Genomic DNA, 15,950 nt, shown 5'->3' with positions numbered 1-15,950 from the left:
TTAGAATCAGGTGGTCCACCATGTCAAAGGCTGAGGAGAGGTCCAATAGAACTGCAGACATCAGGATGTCACTGGACACTTTTAAAAGTGCAGTCTCTGTAGAGTGGGATTTACGGAACCCTGATTGAAACGTTTCATAGATGTTATGCAACTCCAGAAATGATGAGAGTTGCAATGAAACCACTAAACAGAAGTGTAGAAATTGGTCTGATCGTTCCAGACTGGGTTTTTTGAGTTCCGGTTCCACAATAGCGTGCTTGAACAAGCTAGAAAACACGCCTGGAGAGCGACAAATTAAACATTATTGTGACCCATGTCCAATTGTGTCAAAGGCATTTACAAAGAGCTTAAATAGAAGTTCATCTACAGAACTGGAGGATAATTTAATTTTATCCACTAGTGTAGAGAAGTCTTCTAGGCACACAGGATTAAAAGAGGACCACATTTGGGAGGGAGGTTCAGTTGGAGTTGGGCTTAAAGGAAGTGGTTGGATTTTATCTTTCATGTCCCGGAAAAGTCACTGCTGTCTTCCTTACAGAGCACAGGAATAGCCATAGTGGCTACAATGGAGTTAATAGTGTCAAACAGGACGTTAGGATTCCTTTTGTTGGATGCAATCAGTTTTGAAAAGTACTTAGTTCTGGCCTCCTTGATTGTTTTGTTTAAGGCTGGGATACACTGTGCGATTTTTTTCAATCATTGCACTCAGCTCCAGCTCAAACTGTGCGACTCATGTGCAGAGCACGAATGTTCACAGCTCACTATGCATGTTCTCACACTGTACGTTCATACACGACACGTCAGGGTCTTGCTTCCGGAAATGCAACGTACAAATTAGAAGAAGAAGAAGAAGAAGAACACTGAAGCGTCACCATTAAAACAGAAAAACCCAGAAGTGTAGAGACGCTCGCAAATCTCAGCAAAAAGAGCTTTAAAGGGGACATATCATGGTTTTAAATCCTTTCTTTTTAGATATAAATCATACAGTTGTGGTCTATATAAAGCAGAACTGCAATGCTTGGGTCTGAATTCCTCATTATTATAGCTCCACCCCTTTTCTACCCCTTTTCTGATGTGCTTCTGAGAGCAACTCGTTTTGGTGCGGTCTCTTTAAATGCAAATGAGACACTTCATACCCTGCCCCCTTCTCAGGTGACACTCGGTTCAACTCCACCCTGCTCGGCCATTTTTGTAGTTTGATAGAAGAGATATAGCTATGTAGCGGCGCAGAAAAAGTTTATTCACACGTTATTTACACAATGTCAACAACGTTAGACTTGTCCATCCAGCCTTACATGTTCGAGCCAGAGTCGGACCCGGCGGAGCGAGATGAAAATGAAGATGATGAACCTGCAGAACCCTAACAAGTGAGCTAACACAAGCACCAAGCTAACGCTAGCGCCAAGCTAACGTCACGAAATGCATTTTAATACAGTCTTTTTGGAGACAAAAACGGCGAAATGATTAATGAAAACTTTAGACTAAAATTAAATCACGTAGGCCATATCATCAAGGATCTAAAACGAGCACACAGCGCTAACATATGAAGACGGTGCAACTGCTAATGCTAACAAAACAATAACAGGGACGTCTTATCATCACTTTTTAGCGTTATTTACAGCTTACCGAAGTGCTCTGTTCATCGTCTCCAAAGCTAGAAGGAATTGAACCCTCAATCAGACAAAGTCGTTCTGTAAATCCTTCTTTATACTGGTGGAGGTTGATGAAGCAGTCATCATTGAAGTGCTTCACACACACAAAAATGACCTTACCCACAGATGTGGATACATTTCTATAAAAAATAAAACTCAACCAGGCACTTTGAAAAGGTTCTGGTGCTGGGTGTAATGAAGTGTGTGGGTTACTACATCCAACAACCGAACATTTTGACTTATCCTCTCGTAACTTCGGCATCCTTGAGCTTGGACTACAAAGTAAAAGCCAGAAATAAAAATGGCGGATTGCTCGAAGTGTTGGGCCTGGAGTCGATGTCCTAATTTGGCAGTTCCGCTGCAAATACTGTGATGTAATAGTTCAAAAAACGTAATAGAGAATAAAAAATCGAAACAGATTGAAAAATATGACCAAAACAGAATATAAAGATATCAATGGAGCACCTGAAGAGACTAATTTGATTTTTTCTGTACTTCTAAGCACTCTAAATATACAACAAAATGCATTTAAGGGCTAAAAAAGTGGATTTAGCACGATATGTCCCCTTTAAAAATGGATGGACAGACGTGGGCACGACAGTCCATCAATTTTACAGCGGTAAGCAGGTCCGTGGCACTGCTTCTACTGTGAGATACCCTCACGAGGAGCGACTGGATTTCAAACATGTTTGATTTCCTTACGACCAACGATTGCTGATCGGGAGCTGGTCGTGAGGTGGTAATTGCTTCTCGTGACCCCATGTATACGACACGATGCACGACACACGATCTAGCAGAGACTCGCACGATCCTACAAAATAGTCGCACAATTCAAAAGTCTACTCAAAATGGGCCAAAAATCACACAGTGTATGCCTGCCTTTAGGGAAGACTAGGTCCCTGAGATGTAGTCTATGGATTTCAAGCTTAGTAGATTTCCAAAAACATTAAATTTTGAGAGACATTATTGCATTAGAGGTTCCCTAATCATTCATGGCAGTGCAGGTTTTATTCCACACATGTTTCGGAGTGGTATTCCATAAAGCGGGTTATTTTCAAACTCTAAATATGTTTGGGCTCAAATGAGGGAAACTCTGAGTATCCGATTCCTAAACGTGAGGTATGTTCTTCTCTGAGTCTGTTACCATGGCAACGTTGTTTGTGAACTAAACGCTAACAGGTTTTGTCAAAGAAACCCTGGGTTCCTACCTGGCTCTGCCCACCTGAACACCTCTTCTTAAGGAGCACTTTTATGTACTTGGCACTGTTCTCTGACACACATTAGTAACATTACACACCACAGACGTACTCACATCATTACTAATGATGTGTTGCATTAGGTTTGTTTATTTTTATTTTTCTAACGGTAGTTTTCTTTATAACATTGTGGATACAGAGCACTTAGTGAAAGTCACTGAGAGGTTGATCTACATTAAAACATCTACTGACGTCTGTAGTAAAGTTCCCTGAATACAAACCTGTGGTAAATGTAAAGGGGAAAAAGTCAATTTAAATGATTACACATTTATGGCTCAACATTGACTTTACGTTGTTTAATACTGTAATATAGGTGAATGTATAAAAGTAACCCAAGGTTTACATACTCAGGGTTGATTAACCCACTTCATACCAGCTGTAATGGAATCAGATAAACAGAGTTTCCCATTGTGGGGTATGTTGACCCAGAGTTTATGGATAAACTCAGAGTTTGTTAACCCTCCTTTATGGAACACACCTCTGGACAGATTGTCAAAGGTTTTCTGAGGACCAATCAGGAGCTATTGGCTGCACCTGTGATGTTCTCCTTCAGCTGACTCCAATCAGTAGCTCAGAGTCTATATAAGGGGGGGCAGAGCCCTCGCTCAGTTGAGTGTGTGTTATCAGAGGGTCAACACTCTCAGTTGACTTTCTGTTCTGTTGTTTGTAATAAGTTGTGTTTGAGAGAACTATTTTGACCAATCCTTTAGTTTGTCCATCATTTTGGTAGAATCAGTGGGCAGCTGTGGGGAGATCTATATGTATTTACAACTAATCTCTCAGTAGTTGGTACATTGTAGTCTTTATTTCATCAAATATGTTTAAATCTTAACTGAATTATTTGTTAAAGCAATACAAGCTTTAACAGAAAATAAACAGTGAAGGCCTAGCTTGGCTAATGCACATAAAATTGCAAGTTACACCCAATTTACATGAAACGCCCCTTTTACAGGTAATGCCTCGTCAAATGATGTCACTATTAAACTATGACCCCGCCTACATTTTCTTACTTAGCCAGGATAATTGGATTGACCATTTTAATGCAAATGCAGGAACTTTGAACCGCAGGAAAGAAGACAATAGTCTGAACTTTATGTGGAAAAATACTAATACCTCTGGTAAATATGTCAATACAACATAGCAATGTTTGAGCAAAAACAATTAAAAAACCAAAAAAATCAACATACATAGAAATGAAGGGTAAAAATCGGGGGGAAAATCAAAACACAAATGTATTCATGATTACCAACCACACAAGGGGTTACAATTTTTGTTCACACAAGAGAGCAAAATGAATCAATTTAAGCTGTAATAAATGATGAATGGGGGATCTTGCAATGCAGGGTTTATTTATACCAGGGGTCTGCAACCTGTGGCTCTGGAGCCTCATGTGGCTCAGCATTATCTAGTCTCCTTTGGTAAAGGGTGCATCAGTGTTTCCTAGGCTTAAGGAGGTAAAAAAGAAAGCATTGAGCCTCTTTTCATGAGCTTAAGAACTTGGATGTTCTTTATCACGGCTGCCACTCAAACACTTCCGGGGGTGAAGGAACAGTAGATAGAAAAGGAGATAGGAGGGAATATTAGGACGCAGCCTTGGTGTTGGTTTGTGTATGCACTTCCTGGTTTTTAGAGTACGCCAGCTGAAGTGTGCTTACCTAGGCATACACTTATAAATGAGGCCTCTGGTATTGCAAGGTTAGATTCAGCTATTTTGCAAGAAAAGAATGATATTCTGCCTTTTTGGTTTTTTTTGGTTTGATGCATTCTTTGATTTGAAGCTCCTCTTTTTGTTGTTGTTGTTGTTGTTGCCATCAGGGTCGACCATCCATGCTGAATTGTATAAATGTTGGCACTTTGGTTTGTGGGTTAAAAATGTATCAGAAACCAGTAGTTTGGTTTTAGGCTGCAACATCCTTGTTTTATTATAATTTCATTGTTCAATCGGCAGTTGTGTTCACAGAATTTGGCACCGGGAAAAAAATGTGACGCACTAAATATAAAACAGTGTCTCTCAGATACTTTTGTTTTGTTTTTTTTGTGAAGTAAGGGGGTGTAAAATCCAGCCATGCTATAGCCTCAAAGGGACCATTCGATATATATATATACTGTTTCCAGAAATGTAAAAAAAAAAACCTCTCAATTTAAACAGTTGCATATAAAATTATTGAAGTAAATATGAAGAGCATCTTTTTCTGAAAGGCAAGTTGCTGTTCAAGCCTTTGAAAGTCCCTGAAAACTAGTAAAATGTTCAAAGATGCAGGATTTTATTCTTCTTGGCTAAAGTAATATGATGGATTAGAAGAATCTTCCATGGGGAGTGCAGTTAAAGATAATGGCTGATATGAGTTTGTGTTTCTACTGTATTTCTGACCTGGTGATGGGTTGAGGATTTAAGGATGAATTGCTACTTTGACCTGAGCTCATCTCTGTTTTGGTTGTCAGACCCCGGTCAAATGGTTTTGCTGGAAATTGTTTTTGTTTGATAAATCCTGATTGGACATTCTGAACATTTTACACAAGACGACAACTACTCCTTTATTTTAGGTTCTTGTGAACTATTTTGTTCCTCCATAAAACAAATCCAAATTTGTGCAAACATGAATTGATCCAGGTCTGATTGTAAACACCCATTATATTGATCTGTCCTGAAAGATTTTACCATGATCAATGTAAACGGTTGAAAGCTGTCATATGTACATAAATTCTAATCTATCTGAGAAGAAAATGAATATTCCTAGTCTAGTCTCTGGTGTATAAAAACAACCTGACCTGGTTGGACTGTGTAGCCTCTAAATGAATGAGTGAATCCCCTAAAAAAAAAAAAAAAAAAAGACTGACCATCATCTTGAACTTCAGCCTTTGTCAAATGGCTCACAGTCCACCACACTGGCCACAGACATGTTATGGAAGACCACAGCCTGGTGACCAGTTAATATGGCCAGGTACAGCAAAATGTAACCGGTCACCAGGTTGTGGGCCGCTTCCTTCTCCACATCTGATCCATCAGTAAGGGTGCCTAAAAATCAATGAAATGTTGGGGTGAATTAAAATCAACCAAGAAGAAACACAATGTGAATAATAAAGTCTACTTACTGAATAACTCCAGAATTTTGGCCACTTTTAAAAATGCCAGGCTGTCTGCTGCTTCCAGCTTGTTATCTATGGAGAAAGTGTGACTGGCATCAGACACCAAGTTGCTTTTTAAGAAATACTGACAACATAGCACTTTTCTTTCTCAACACCTTTTGCCGGTGGATGACAACTTTTTGTTGGACGTCTGCCATTATTCGCTTCAATTCGTAACATATGGTCTGGATCTCCTGGGTTTTTATTCTGGATGCCACTCTAAAGCATGTGTCCACATGTTTTATATATAAAGATCATATTAGACATGTTCCTCACAGAAGTGGAGGGGTAGTCCTTCTTCTCCAGGTAGGCTGTCCAGCTATAGAAAAAGATATACAGTCAAATCAGATTTTCAATTTTTCTTTTTGTTTTTTAAAAATCACCATAGATTACAATTTGAAATGTAGGCAGGTGCATTTATGACTTGATCCCCCCCCCCCAAAAAAAAAAAAAAAAATCGAACAAAGTTTCTCAGTGGTTTACAGCTGTATCTGATGTACTTATGAACATACTAAAAGTTTACCAAATTTAGACTTCAAGAAAGGTTATTGTGACCTCAATCGACTTCCTTGTGACATTGTTGTTTGTAGCTTAATTTCTCAACTAAAAAACATGCCCATAAAAATTTGTTTTTATGGTGATGGAGGGTCATAAATATGATTAAAACATCATGGCACAAATTGTGCCAAAGTTGTGCCGAATACTAGAATTTGATAAAAAAAAAAAAAAAGGTCAACTGCATCAAAATGGTAGATAGGTGTTGTAAACCAACTAATGACCGTGTGTTTTTAATATTACAAGCATACAATGAAGTTTGGACCATCGAGGGCCTTTAAAATTTGGAGATTTTTTGAGTAAGTTCTGAATGACTCATTCTTCAAGTGTAAATCTACAGAAAGGGGAAGACCTCAGCTTTAAAATGAGCCCTCACACAAGCATGTGATTTGTAAGGTATAAATAAGCAAAGACATTTGGGTATGCCAACTTTTGTGCACGAACCGGAATGAGGCAGCTCTTTTATACCTTTCTCATGGTCAAAGTTTGGTAAACCATTAGTATGTTATTAAGGACACCTCATGCTAATTAGGTAACCCTAACCCTGTGATTTCTTTTTTTTATGGTTGGATGTATTTTTTTCATAAATACACCCACCTATAGCAGATTGTCTTTTTCAATTGATAATTCCAAAAAATAAGCATGTTTTAAGACATCTCCTTTGAGACATTAGAAGCCATGTACAAGGGGAAACATCGGGTGTGGGTCATTGCCTGTTTGGCATTATCCTGGTCCTTGTCCCCAATTGAAAGCCTCCAAAATCTTTGATCACTTTTTCTTCAATAAAGACAAAAACATTTGAGTCATTTTCTATCCTCTCTCCACCTTTTAGATGATAAGAAAGAAAATCTTACCAAAAAGTTTGGGTGTTCAGGGAGTCTCGTCCCATTTTGGCCTTTCAAATCCCGCTCCAGCTGTGCACACGGGGCCTCCAGTATTGTTACTCTGGAGGACAGCTGTGCACAAATGGCAGCACAGTGGTGTTTGCAAGATGGGGGCTGGGAGGAGGATGCTGGAGAAGTGAAGATACGATCTAAATAACGATCTTGAAATTCAAAGAATACCATCTCCTCATTTTCATCCTCACTTTGGATTTCTGGAATCACAAATTTCAGGCTATGTTTAATTATTTTTGGGTGTTACACAAAAGCCATGAACACTGACCAGCCTCCTCCAGTACTGGCTGGTCCTCCTCCGCCTGCTTGTCCTTCACGTTCTCCTCAGCCTCCTCACAACTGGGGCTTTGAGGGGGGCTGTAAGAAATGTTTACAATGTGGAAAATGACATAAAGTACTTTTAGTCTATGCAATAAAACTTGTGGTGTTACACAAGATCCATGAAGATGAATTGGATAAATGTCAAGTTCAAATAGAGTATAGCTCACAGACTACACAAAACATGGCTCTGATCTTTTTCTTTACACAAGTATTGCACAAGTTTGTGTATAGGTCAGCAAAGACTGTTAAAAAATAACAGAAAACCAGTTTAAAACAACATGTTGGTCAATATTACTGAGGTCCAATGAGCTGACGAGGTTTGGCTGTCTGGCTCTGAGGTTGCAAAGCTCCTCCACTATCGCAGACCTCTTGGCCTGCCTGATGTTGATATTGGGATGATGGTTATTGAGAATATTGCAAAAGTTTATGAATGTTTGTGTCGTAGGTCCAAATTCCAAATATGTCATCTAGGTATCTCATGTTAAGTGCTGTGTGCATTTGGTGAAGGCTGTTCTCTCCCAGTCCGCCATGTAGATATCTGCATATGCCGGTGAGTACTTTCTTCCCATCGCGCACCCACATACCTGTAGGAAGTGTTTGTCATTAAAAATAAAATCATTATTTGTAAGGGTTAGTTCTAGAAGTTCCAGGATGGTTGCATTTGGCCGATGTGGATCTGGATATTGGTGGAGGATGTTTTTTATTGCTTTGATGCCGAGGTCAGTGTCTATGTTTGTATATAATGATTCTATGTCTATTGTAAAGAAAAATGCATTTTGTGGGATGGTTACGTTTTTTATTTTTTTATTTACAAATTCGTAGGTGTCCTGTAGGTAACTGGGGTGTTTTTTCAAAAGTGGATTGATGTAGTAATCTATAAATTCTGCTATCCGGTATGACTCTGACCCACAGTCACTGACAATAGGACGGCCCATGGGGACTTTGTGTGGGACCGTCCAGGAGTCCAGGTTTTTATGGATTTTCGGAAGCAGGTAAAAACATCTGGGGCGCAGGGGGTCAGGACCATATAAATAATATTTCTGTTTTGCTGTAATATATTTGTTGGTGTGTAATGAATCTACTATATCCTTGATCTTTAATGAAGTGGCTGGCTGTAATGAATTTTGTAATGGAATGTAATATTTTCTGTTTTGTAATTGTCGTTCTGCTTCAAGAAGGTAGTGGAAACGGTCCTGAATTACGATTTGTCCCCCCTTGTCCGCAGGTTTGATAATTATTTCATTGTTTTTTCTGAGCCTGTTTATTGTTTGCCTTTGGGCCAGAGACACATTATTGTAGTTTTTACCTTTTAGAATGGAATTTGAACGTAATAAATTATTGTCTTGTTGGATTAAATCTAATAAAGGTTGAGAGAGGGAGGCCGGGTTGGGTTCCCATAGTGAGGGGGCTACAAAGGGCAACCTGTTGTGATTATTGGTAAAATTGAAATTTTTAGTTTATTGTGGTATAGGTGAATGTCTTTACGGAGTTGGAGTATGTTAGGAGGTTTTGGTGTTGGAATGAATGTTAGACCTTTTTCCAGTATTTCATATTTTGTTTTATTGAGGGTATATTCTGACAGATTTAAAACATTGGAGTTGGTGGGGGTGATTGGGATGGTGCCTTCCTGTTTTAAAAGTTTAACTGATCGAGCCAGGAGGTGAGGATTTTGTCTGCTGTATCTCTGGTCCAATGTACCGGATCTGTAGGTTCTGTTTTAAAAAGGTTATTAATGTCGTTCAGATATTGGTGTTTATGGGTGATGTGGTGGTTTAAATAAGTTAATTGGTGTTTTTGCATGGTTTGAAGTCGGTTGCTGAAGTTTATTAGAGTGGTGTAGTGAGTGGCATTAGGGAATTTTTTTTTTACCGTACTGATGCAGAAATCATATGCTTTAATCATCGATTCATTTCTTATGTCCTTTAACCCATCATTAAGCCCCAAGGCTATGATTACTTTTTTTACGTTTTTCACAGGGGTGAGTATTCGGAGGACATATGCGATGTGATAGCTGGTGGCCCCTGGGAAGCTGTCAACCTGAATTTCCAAGTGGGAAAATGGTGTGATGCGGGCCAGATTAGAATCACCGATGATGAGTATTGATTTCTGAGGTGTATATTGCCAGTCTATTATTTTATGATTGGTGTATGGTGGGCTCGAGCATGGACAAGGCCAGAGGCAACTGGACACAGGCTGGTGGTTCGCTCGGGTGGATCTCAGTAGTGTCCAACGAGTATGTACTCTTTGTTAGGCCCTGTAGCATTACATCATTTGATCTTTGATCCACCCTTTTGGCAGCTGGGATGCCTTCAGCCTGTGTCCGGGTTACCGGAACCATCCACGCTCTCCTCCAATAGACCTGTGACCTGGTGGTCAAATCGGCGTTAACGTTCTGGGTTTCCTGTAGGTCTGTTGACAGATTCCCAGCGGCCACCAGCAACTGTGGAGCACTGGAAGCAGGCTACAGAAGGTTTGTTGGAGCAGGAGTGAGGGCCTTCTCCTCCTGTGAGGAGAGATCTGGTATGTTTCTTATTTCATGTATTTCAACATTTGTTTCCTGTCTATACTTTCCTTCCTGGTGTTTTTTAAGGCTGATTTTGTTTTTTCTAATTTTCTTTTGTTTCTCACTTTTTTCTGGATTGGTCACAGTCGTCTGAGTTGCAGGCGCTGGCAGAGGAGGAAAGTCCTCCTCTGAAAAGATGTTTTGTGTTTCTGTTCCTGTTTCTGTATAAGTAATTTGGTGATTTCAATGGTTTGTTTTGTGAGGTTACGTCCGAATCTTCTTTGCGCCCATTTTATTGCTTTTTCCCATGCTTCTGGCTGAAATGTGATAAATTGTTGCCTGATATTGTTTAATGTCGTGCCGTAGTGATCAAGTAAAATGTCCAAATTGTTTTCCAGCCAGAGATCTGTGTTAGCTTTTACCCTTTGCAGCACCTCCTCACTAGGGAAGAAGGTTTAATGAAGTGGGTGAGTTTAACCGCTTTCTTGTACATGCCTGGGGGAATGATTTTATTTATTTTAGTATTAGAAATGATGTCTGAGTGATGGATGATTTGTATTGATTTAAAATAAAGTTTAATGTGTCTCTGTACCCAAAGGCTGTCCCGGACTCCCGTAGCGACTGTGGGTACGGCTGGCGGATGGTGAATACCCCCCCGGTGCCTCCGGTGGAGAGAGGACGGCAAACCTGTTATTTAAAAGTACATTCATGTTAAGCGGGTGTCTGAAAAATAACACGATAATAAAAAGGTAGGAGAAATTAAAAGGTTTAAAGAATTAAAAAATTAAAATAAAATAAGAGTAGAGGAAATAAAACAAATGACCTTGGTTTTCTTTGCAGGTGGAAAAGCTTTTTTGGGGGGTGTTTGTCCCTAGGTGGGACCAGGGTAGGCACCAACCTGAAGATCCTAAGAGCTGCTAGAGCAGGTTTTGTGGCTGGGTTATGGAGTCCATTTTTGTAGTCCCAGACCAAACATTTGTTAAACATGTGCTGTTAGCTTCCAGGCAGATCCTTCTTTAGAGGCAGGATTTTCCTCCCAGGTCCAGGGAATAAACACATCAAAGGTTAAAAAACTCACCAGCTAGGTCCAATGTTGCATCTCTCCAGGGTAAAAAAAGTAAAAGAATAAAAATATAAAAAGGTAAAAGAAGGTGGCCCAACATTTCACCTATCCAGCTTCTTCAGGGGCAGGTGTGTGTAGTGTAGTACCTGGTGCAGGTTGCCTTTAAGTAGTCCATTTGGTGGGAGGGGTGTTTGTCACATGACTCCTTTCCTAGAGGTAAACTGAGAGGTGGTACCTTCCATCATACAAGGGCTCCCCCTTGTGGATGTTGGAACCCACACCAAGGTAAAACAATTAAAAGATAAAGAAATATAAGATTTAAAAAAAATAAATAAATAAAATATAAAACAAATTGTGTTAAAAGGGGGGGAAATAAAAATTGAAATAAAATAATAAAAAAACATTTTCTATTGGACGGTCATACAACTTTTGGGGATATCATTTGTGATGAAACTTCTGGGGGTAAGAGGCCTGGCTCAGGCGAGATTAGGTTAGGGTTCTTTAAAAATAGCACTGGCACAGGACATCCTTTCACCCCCAGGTGAGATATCCCCTTTATCATTTTAAAAAAAATAAAAAAAGTAAATTAATAAAACAACCAGACACCCATAAGAAGGAAATAAAGGGAGGCATGGGTCCCCTTGGGAATTAGGAGCACCAGGGGGCGTGGTCCCAACGCAGCGACCTGATTATCATAAAAAAGGGGGGGGGTAAAAATTTATAAAACAGTGATAACCTCTAAAACCTTTCTCAAAATTTCATAAATTATTTGATAAAAGAAAGTTAAATTAATATGGTGGGGTTAGGTGTGGGAAGGAGGGTTTGGGGTTGGGAAAGGGATGGGTTAGGTTTAGGGAGGGGAAGTTGGGATAAGGGTTTAGGGGGGGTTTGGTTTAGGTTAGGTATAGGGAGGGAAAGGTACAGTTAGACAAAAGGGGGGGGGGGTTTAAGGGGTTAGGGTTAGGTGTGGTGGTGGGGGGGGGGGGGGGTTAGGTTAGGGTTAGTAAAAGTAGCACGGGCTCAGGATATCCTTTCCGCCCCCAATTAAAAATCCCATTTTGTTATTTTAATATAGACTTGAGGAGGGGTTTTCCTTTAATCATAAACAAATAAAATTAATAAGTATAAAAAAATAAAAAAGGGGGTAAATGAATAAAATAATAAAACATTCAGACACCCATAAAAAGGACATAAAGGGAGGCCCAGGTCCCCATGGGAGTAAAAGCATCAGGGGGCGTGGTCCCAGCGCAGCAACCTGACTGTCTAATAAATAAATAAAAGGTTAAAAATCATACACAGTGATAACTTATAAAAGGTAAAAAAGTTCATAAATAATTTAATAATCCCTAACAATTAATAAAATGGAATAGTTGGGGTAGGGTAAGGGGTTAGGGTTAGGTATGGGAAGGAGGGTTTGGGGTTAGGAAGGGATGGGTTAGGGTTAGGGAGGGGAAGTTGGGGGGGGGGAGTTAGGGTTAGGAAGGGGGGGGGTTTAGGGTTAGGAAGGGCTAGGTTTAGGGAGGGGAAGTTAGGGTTAACTCTACTTATGCTCCTACATGAATACATACTTGTGACGGGCACTGTACTAGTAATTAAAAAGTTGAATAGTTTAAAAAGTTGAAAAGTTATTAAAAAACTCGTATGACTAAACACCACAAATAACATCTAAAGTGTAGTCTGTAATTCTGGCTTTTAGTTTCTATAATCAACATCAGATTAATTCTGATCTGTAAATTGTTAAAAAGGATTTGATTCCATAAACATATTTTTCATATTTTTTTTTTTTCTTCCTAACATTTCATTTACAGTTCCCCAATTTCTAGCATTATTTAAATTATTAAATCTATCTAATCTTCCTATGATAATATGACACACATTTAATCACAAAAGACAGCTTCGATCAGATCAGTGTTGACAGGTTGTCAGGGCAACTCAGGCTAAAATGGAAGCTCAATGTTGACAGATTGTCAGGGCAACTCAGGCTAAAATGGAAGCTCAATGTTGACAGGTTGTCATGGAAACTCAGGCTAAAATGGAAGCTCAATGTTGACAGGTTGTCATGGAAACTCAGGCTAAAATGGAAGCTCAATGTTGACAGGTTGTCATGGAAACTCAGGCTAAAATGGAAGCTCAATGTTGACAGATTGTCAGGGCAACTCAGGCTAAAATGGAAGCTCAATGTTGACAGGTTGTCATGGAAACTCAGGCTAAAATGGAAGCTCAATGTTGACAGGTTGTCATGGAAACTCAGGCTATGATGAAAGCTGCAGAATCTCCTGGTGCACCGTCAGACTAAAGCTTTAATAATATCGATTAACCAGCAGATGTCACCAGTGAGCAACGTTTGAGACCAAAGTGAGTTTCTAATAATAATAATGTCAACTTTAATGACTCATTTTATGATTTTCCACTAATTCATTTTCTAAAGATACTCTAATCATCATAACAACTATCTAATATATTTTAATGTGTATTATCTTTTATTAGAAAATATGCTTAAAGTTAATCTTTTTTGTTTTGAGGGATTTTCATTGAAGATTTTATTTTCTTTTATTAAAATGTGAAAGTTAAACTGCTTTCATTAATCTGTACTCGTAATTATTGATAATTTCTGACATAACATTAACTTATAATATAGTATTCTGATTACATTTTAAATTTACATATTGATATTCAATTTTGTTTCCCTGTTTTCTTCCAGAACTTTAAGGAATTTGAGTACATGATGGGTGAGTGTGTCAATAATCTAATAACATTTTTCACCTTGTACATTGATATTTAGATGAAACTGATCAGCCACAGTATTATGAATATTATATTGAGCCTAATAAAGTGTGCTTCATCTTTTTTCTAACACAAGCTGCCATGATATATGAATGACCATTCTATGATAATTATGTACTTACTTGTAATGTAGACTATAGTTTTATTTCAGTTATTGTTTTATCAATTATTTTTGATACCAGAAATGTTAACTGGAGCCTTTGGGAGGTACTAAATGTATGCATAATAACAGGCAAACAGCTCCAGGTTTGATAAATGTGAATTCTCACTCTGAATTATGGATTTGCATTTCCTCCTCCAATATTTTGCGGCCCACAGCTGATCCGCCCACATTGCATATTAATGAGAGGAAAAAAACATGCTAAATGCATTGTGCACGCTATGTTTCATGTTTGCATTCCTGATTGCCTGAGGTTTGCACCGTTTATCAGCGTACGTAGTGACGTTTACACATGGTTTTACTTTACAGCTGCTATTCTTTAATAAATCCACTCCATAATGTATTGACTACTCTCAGAATGAAAGGAACATTTCACCCAGAATAACAAAGTGTTTCTGAACAGGATTACAGACTAAACCTTAACAGAGTCAACATCACATGGAATCACTACATCCAACATGTGGTTTTTAATCTGATATGCAGGACGTAATGAAACTATTCCTAAGCAGAAGTAGCAGATAATAAAACACATGCAGCCATTTAATGGTGACACCATCCTCCTACTAAAAGTCTTTTATACATTTTATCTTCTTTGAACAGTTGATCATGTTGCAGGTGATGTTATAACTACTTGATTTAACGGCGTGTATTTGTCCTCACTGTCAGACGGTGAAGAGAGAGCCTGTGAAGGACCAGATTCTATGTATGTGAAGCTGATTTCCTCAGACGACCATGAATTCATTGTGAAAAGAGAACACGTCCTGGTATCAGGGACAATCAAAGCCATGTTGAGTGGGCCAGGTAAGGAAACAGCACTAAACAGAGCTTTTCTGATGTCTTGAAGACTCTTTTTATTAATGAGTGTAAACATTAGACAATGTTGTATCTACTAATGTTCAATCTGTCCAGAGTCACAGGTGTTGTATTTTATTGCAAAGCACACACAGATTATAAGTAACAATGGGTCTGGATATCATTTGGGATGTTTGACCTTCTGTGACTTCATATGCAGGACAAATTGCTGAGAATGAAACCAACGAGATAAAGTTCAGGGAGATTCCCTCTCAAGTCCTGTCGAATGTCTGTGAGTATTTCACCTACAAGGCCCAGCACACCAACAGCTCCACAGAGGTACCCGACTTCCCCGTCTCTCCAGAGATCAGCATGGAACTGATCATTGCTGCAAACTTTTTGGATTGTTAAAGTTGAAAAGAAAAACATCAAATAAAAGCATAATTATTTATCAAAGTGTCTTTTTTCCCTTTCCAAAAAATATTGCCTGGTTATCATGATCCAAGTATAGTTTATTGTTTAGTGAGCTTTGTATATCATAACATAACATAACACTGACATTATGATAAACCCGTGTGCGTGTGCCTCTGAGCGTGCTAGGCAGTGGAGGTCTAGTGGTTGAGGAAACAGGCTCACCTGGTCTATCATTGTGGGATGTTGATCAGTCCCTAATACTTATTGATCCTGACTGGGTGCTACACCATGGCTGCCCACTGCTCCTCAGGGAGGGGTTTCATTACAGAACACATTCTGTGTATGTAGCTTTACAATATTTGTCATTGAACACATCTCATTTGGGATGATTATAAACCTGTGTATTATTACAGAAGTATAATTACACA

The 15,950-nt window shown here is 39.0% G+C and overlaps 1 protein-coding gene across 1 annotated transcript; it reads left to right on the top strand.

Annotated features, from left to right (window-relative positions):
- Positions 1-13,613: 13,613 nt before the first annotated feature.
- Positions 13,614-15,559, top strand: LOC114460885 (elongin-C-like). The gene is made up of 4 exons (XM_028442763.1): positions 13,614-13,727; positions 14,074-14,101; positions 14,983-15,117; positions 15,329-15,559. Exons 2-4 carry the CDS (start codon positions 14,095-14,097, stop codon positions 15,517-15,519), a joined length of 333 nt encoding a protein of 110 aa, XP_028298564.1. The 5' UTR covers positions 13,614-13,727; positions 14,074-14,094; the 3' UTR covers positions 15,520-15,559.
- The last annotated feature ends 391 nt before the right edge of the window (positions 15,560-15,950 follow it).

This window comes from Gouania willdenowi, unplaced genomic scaffold (genome assembly GCF_900634775.1).
Source record: "Gouania willdenowi unplaced genomic scaffold, fGouWil2.1 scaffold_83_arrow_ctg1, whole genome shotgun sequence".
NCBI lineage: Eukaryota > Metazoa > Chordata > Actinopteri > Blenniiformes > Gobiesocidae > Gouania > Gouania willdenowi.
The sequence above is the reverse complement of the archived record's forward strand: the minus strand, read 5'-3'. Positions and strand labels throughout refer to the sequence as shown.